Source organism: Phytophthora parasitica, assembly GCF_000247585.1.
Source record: "Phytophthora parasitica INRA-310 unplaced genomic scaffold supercont2.90, whole genome shotgun sequence".
Lineage (NCBI taxonomy): Eukaryota > Oomycota > Peronosporomycetes > Peronosporales > Peronosporaceae > Phytophthora > Phytophthora nicotianae.
In genome coordinates, this window is record NW_008649076.1 from 118,192 (window position 1) to 124,200 (window position 6,009).

The 6,009-nt window shown below is 46.8% G+C and overlaps 3 protein-coding genes across 3 annotated transcripts; 1 reads left to right on the plus strand and 2 right to left on the minus strand.

Annotated features, from left to right (window-relative positions):
* Nucleotides 1-414: 414 nt before the first annotated feature.
* Nucleotides 415-2,497, minus strand: PPTG_18684 (hypothetical protein; the record flags this gene model as incomplete). Its single annotated transcript, XM_008916853.1, has 2 exons — nt 415-696; nt 2,306-2,497. 2 exons carry the CDS (start codon nt 2,495-2,497, stop codon nt 415-417), a joined length of 474 nt encoding a protein of 157 aa, XP_008915101.1.
* A 1,308-nt stretch (nt 2,498-3,805) lies between these two features.
* Nucleotides 3,806-4,207, plus strand: PPTG_24392 (hypothetical protein; the record flags this gene model as incomplete). The annotated part of the gene is made up of 1 exon (XM_008916887.1): nt 3,806-4,207. One exon carries the CDS (start codon nt 3,806-3,808, stop codon nt 4,205-4,207), a length of 402 nt encoding a protein of 133 aa, XP_008915135.1.
* Nucleotides 4,208-4,664: 457 nt separating this feature from the next.
* On the minus strand, nt 4,665-4,856 carry PPTG_24393 (hypothetical protein; the record flags this gene model as incomplete). Its single annotated transcript, XM_008916888.1, has 1 exon — nt 4,665-4,856. The coding sequence occupies one exon, from the start codon at nt 4,854-4,856 to the stop codon at nt 4,665-4,667; it is 192 nt and encodes a 63-aa protein (XP_008915136.1).
* Nucleotides 4,857-6,009: the final 1,153 nt, after the last annotated feature.

The following is a 6,009-nucleotide window of genomic DNA, read 5'->3' on the forward strand; positions in this document are numbered from 1 at the left end:
CCCTCCGTTAGTCGGCAGTCCAGGGCACTGTGTGTCAGAGTGGATCACAACGTGATTTTGCGACCCCCACTCCACCACAATGGTGCGCGTGCCCTCACGCATGCCGAACACGAAGACGTGGACCTGAGAGGACATGTCGATGGGCTTGGTTACGATACACGACGCGAGATGTCGCGTCTTCTGAACGTAGTCGCGCATGGAAATTGAGCCTTGCCGAAGGGCAAAGAAGTCTGCTCGAACGCGGGATTCAGCTTGAGGCGGATCAAAGGCGAGCCGAAGATCGCTCTGGAGCGCTTCCAGGGTGGGGAATGCGTCATGATCAACAAACCGCTTGCCGAGTGCCCATTCCTTAGCCTTCCCGGACAGCCGAGAGAGGAGAAAATTGACTTTAGCCGACGGCGCCTCGAGCAACCTCTAGGCGATGGCAATATCAATCTCCCGGAACCACCGGTTCAGCGGAAGACGATCACCGCCGACGCCGGAGTAGGTCGACGTCTCAAACTTCAAGATGTCGTGCTTGGAGGAACGCGAGGGAGTTGATACTCGCCGATTCGCATCGGCGAGCTCGCGTTCCGCGAACGCTTGTGCCGCGAGACGCTGCTGATCGGGAGTCGCTGAGCGCAACAGCGATGTGACGATGGCTTCACCGGACACCGCCACGAGGCGGTGGAAAGTTTCCCACTCTATACGAGCCAGCTGGGGAAAGCAGCGTGGTCGAGGTCTTGACTCATGTCGAACTTGGGCATTGGAAGGACTACAAAGTGCTACCAGGTGTGACGGGCCAGGTATTTATCCGTCACTAGCTGCACTGTAGATATGAGAAAGCTCGCGGTTATCAGGAAGATTCAACGCTGACTTTATTTAGGACCAGGGTGATAGCCCTGGCCGCTCAAATACATGTCATCCGTTATTTTAGCTAATAATGGGTCTGGCTCCCATATATCAGCCAATAAGATGATAACAATTCAGCACACGCTACTCGTGTGCTGATGCACCTACTTTGTTAAGTAATCTACCTACTTATGTAATGGAGGGGCCAATTACAGCCGCCAAGACAAAAAAGCAACGAAAGGACGAGCAACAGACAATATGTGCTGATGAATTGGTTCGAGAAAGCGATGTGCGACGGGCAAGTCGTGCAGGTTCTGATGTGGAAGACTCCAATAAATGTTGTAGCGACGCTGAAAGCATTGTTTCTGGTGTGGCATCGATGGCTGTTGCCTCTTCTCGTTCACGATGATCGACACCAAGGCGAGTAAACGCATTTCAAAGGGAGGTGCTGCGGCAAGAAAAGCGCCAGCGTCAAGAGATCATGCTCAAGGAGCAAGAGCTCCAGCAATCACAACAGCAATTTGAGCGTCGACTTAACTTTGAAAGAGAGCGGGACGAAAAGCAGCTTCTCTTCCAAGAGCGAATCTAGAATAACAACCACGGCCTCATCATCGAGTGCACAAAGATCTTTAGCGCAGCGATTGCCCATAAGGACAATTAAAATGCAATTGTAATTGACTTCTAATTCCTGAGTATGCTCAGATACTCTTTGATATCTGGTGGTCTAACGTTGAAATAGTCGCTTCCAGTATTTCCACCGCGGATGCATGTGATGCAATTTGTCATTAAGATACCCACACGATACATTTGCCCAACAGGTTGTGTACCGACTCGGAGATTTGACTTGACGTCTAGAGCTTTCTAATAGTTGATCACTTGAGCATTAGACCACTCGACTGACACTCGCACTTTGCTCATCTTGCTGTTCACCTCCTTTTGAGCAACACCCAGATTGCCTACTGTCTCGTCAAATGGACTCAGCATCACGTCGTCACGCCTCTAAGCACAGTCGCCAAAACTACGGTGCTCCACAAAGCGAGAATCGCTTCGAACATGAGCAGCAAGTCCAGATTTGTCGAACATCGTGATGTCATGATTCCTACCGAGGCATGGGCCGAATAAGTGAACGATGAGGCCGTCCGGGGTGACTAGCGTTTGGAATTTGAGGCCATGCTTTCGTTTGTGGCCGTTGTAAACGGATTTATGTGGCAACATTTTGCCAGTGCCGTTTTTCCTTGGTTGTGGTCGGCAAATTCCACGTACCGTGCCGTCGGTAAAGCTCCCAATGTTCATGTGTGGGCCCCAACTTCGAAGAAAGCATTGGCGTACGTGTGAAGTCGTTTGACAGCAATGTGACCGCCAAAATTGAGTATCTGTTTGTACTTGGCGTCGATTACATTCAAAGTGTGCACAAAACATTTGAAATCCCACTCTCGGATCGGCCAAAGTAGCTTTCTAGCTCGGCTCCGCGTACAGGAACGGTAAGCCGATACAACACGATGCCCTTAATAGCCGAGGCTTTGGTCCTTTCTCTTGTAGTGATGTAAGTCAAACCCATGAGCTCGACTAGGATCACTTCCTCTGATTTTGTGAAGCAGAAAGTCACTGACTCTTCCTCTGACACGCTGTTGAAATTGAACGGCACGCGGAGACGCGATTCTGGCATCTCAAATGAAGCCAGCTCACCGAAGAATATTGCGGCTTCGACAGTATTTCCTGCATCTGTTGCATTCGCCCATCGTTGATACATGTATGCTGCTCTATGATGCCGCGGCACACCGCGCACAGCGGATCTCACAAACCACCTTAGCTCACTATCGAGCGCAATCACCACAACTTCATCTTCCACCCTCGTAGCTCCACGTAGTTCACCAGCACCGAGATCATGCTGTGCACTCACCGCCGCGAGATGATCGGAGTGCCGTCAATTTACCTGCGAATGGTCTCGAATTAGTCACTTCAGCTGTACTATAACATTTAGCTCCTCATACGTAAATATAGGCTGTTACGTCCGGTTTGGTTGAATCGTCCCTGTTCATTTTTTCGGTCAAGCCCAGCGAGTAGGGCAAAAAAGCAGTTGGTGTAACAGGAAAATCGCTCTTCCAGTTCTGCTAAGAACCACTAATAAAATCTACGCACCGTTAGGTTTGGAGTACTCCCTGTTATACTATGCATCTTCCACGCCTTTTTCGTAGTCGCTTATCTGTTTTGCCGAAAATGTTCGTTTGGAAGTATACTAGTACGTTTTAAACTGTTAGAATATTCCTATTTTAAATAGACTCTCCAAGGCGCGCATCTTCAGCAAACAATGCGGGGCAATTCATACTAACCATGCGTGGTGTTGCCCATAAAAATGAATGCAATAATGCATATGGTATCAGCATATTAATACCAGTGCGTACAATTAACCCTGGGATCGCTATTTTGGCACCGATACGATATCGGTATCCTGGCGCGTACATTTATTAAGCTGATTTGGGCTGTACTATACAGCATTATTTACCCGGGCACGTGACGCCCGGGGATAACTTAGTTCGAAAGAAGAAAAAAAAAACATTAATAACGCATTTTTTTATGATAGAAACCCTGGACTACTTTTGTTGCCCATTATGGTGGCTTGCATGCAGCGATTTCGGTGTCCCTGACTTTAATTGCGTGGCTCCGACCAACCTATCGCTTTTGTTTTGTTTTTGCGCTGCGACATTGACGCGGGTTAGGACGCTTCCGTAAAGTGAGGACCTGGGATCTGCTATTGAAGAATTTCCATAACTCAGTAAAAACTATTGAGATATATGAATCATGATGAGAAATGCGAAAGTACAGATAAGTACTTTTCACGCGCGTTACTATTGTTATCCAGCAGTGTTCGTGATAGTACTAATGACAAATTTACTGTTTTGCAAACTACTGGGCATGGTGTGGCAACCCTTATTGTCTTTCCTTGCTTCTCTCCTATTCATTTTTTCTCTCGACCATGGCACCCGTCGTCCGCACTCCATCAAATCCGAAGGCTGGCCGTCCAAAACAACGTAAACCTAAGACTTGCTACAGATGCAAGACGACATTCAGCTCCCATACGAAGCTGAAAAACCATCTCTTGCGCAAACGAGGATGCGGTCCAAAAGCTGTTGCACTACAAAAAGCTAAGCAAAAGGAGGCAAGTAGACAGTCGAGCAAGGTGTACTCCATTAAGAGGGAGCTTGATAAAGTTGGTCTTTGGGAGTTCGACGACAATAAAGACGAAGATAAATCAATGGGCGAATCCGCAGACGAGGATTCGAAGCGAGCAGCGAGATGGGTGCCGTTTAACGACAATTTGGCGGCCGCGAAAAGCCTGGCGCAATTGGACTGGACTCAAGTTATAGACTTGCGTTAAAGTGGGCAGAAAATAGCATTGTTTGCAGTATCAGGTGATTGTGCATAATAATACTATTAATACATATCCACAGGCGTGTCGAATTCTGGTCAGAGTCCTTCAATGAAGGAACAGTAAAATACATCTTTTACAGGTTAATATGTGTCGCTTAATGTTGATTTACATGTCCATCTTTTCATGAAAGAGCCCAAAGCGCGCATTTACCGCTCGTGGCTGTTACGGTTCATTATAAAACCCACTACTAAATAGAAAAGTGGGTTAAAAAATGACGGAATAATAAATCCTCTTTTGTGCAAGTGTATTATAATTAAAAAAAACCAGCTTTGCTGGTTATAAAGTGCAACCGTTGTACAAGGTGCTATTGCATTTTTAACAATAAAAATCTTAACAAAAGGAGCTAAAAAGAAAAGTATATTCAATATGTAGGTAGATGTAGTTATTTACCCTCTGCACCCAACTAGTCACCTCCTTTTGACTTTTTCCTCTTGTGTTTAGCTGGAGGGCCAGGTTTCAAGCCTCGCTTTTCGCCCTCGCGCGAAGTCGCTGGAAGCGGCGGTACAATCAATGTCGTGTCTTTCTTTAAGATACCATCCGTCGGCCATGGCTTGAAAGGGTAGTGGAAAGTTTCTTTAAAGTGGCCAATTGACATTCGCTCACTGTTGTACAGAGTATCCAGCGATTGTCCTTCTTTTATGGCGGCAGCACAAGCGTGCACACAGAGAATTCCAAGTCTTGCCAGTTTCCACAGGTACACTCTAAGGCCGGTAAATCCACTAACCGCCAGGGGTGGGCATATCCTTCTTCGGCTATAGGGCCAAGATACAGGACGTTGTAAGATCTAGCCAAGCACGGTTTAACCTCGCATTTTGAGACCTCTTTCAAGAGTTCGGAGAGTTTGCAGCTTAACTTTGAGACTAGATCCGTTTCTGTGCCCTAGCTTAGCCAGGTAGCTGCTTTTTGTCTCTTATCCGAAACCAAATCACTCAACTTGCAGAAAAAAGTCCGAACGAGCCGAGAGGCTTGGTACTCCTGCACTCATTGCCAATCCAATTGTTTGCTTGCTCAGCAAGGTTCGACGTAGTCTCATGTAAGTTGGTAGATGAAAGTGGTCCAAGTATACGTATTTCATCCAATGTTTTTATCGATGTTCTTCAAGTAGTCTGCGGCGCAAGGTTTTGTGACTCTGAGTTCAGAAGCAAACAACTTATAGTCGCTCTCGCAATCACTGTTCGCCATTTTAGAGATAATAACTCTCTCCTTTTGCGTGAGAGCCTGTCCGATGTTCCCCTTAATATGACGAAGACAAAATCGGTGACCCGCTTCTGAAAAAATAACTCTACAGCAGCGCGCAGGCCCTTATCCCGGTCCGAAAGGGCTGTGAATTCCAAGTCATCACCCAAAGCTTCCTAAACTGCTTGGAGGAACCAAATCCAGTTGTCTTTATTATCAACTGGTACCAGCGAAAATCCGAAAGGTGTTATGAATTGGTTATAATCCTTGGTAGTAGCCACCAGAAAAACCCATAGCTGTTCATCTCCCCTTTCAAGTGAGTGCCATCAAAGCCGTAAAGTCAACGTGCCATTTTTGCAACGCGGATCCCAATGGTTGGGATAAAAACAGGCACGCTTGAAAGTCCCATCGTCGTCCTTCTCGAAACTCCAAATCGATCCTGGATTCTTTTCGGCCATTACAATGAGATAATCTTCTAGCTTTTAATAGCTATCAACCCGACTTCCACGGAGCCTTTCATCAATGGCTGCCTTGATACGAGAGATAGCACTTAGAGCAATATTATGGTTTTT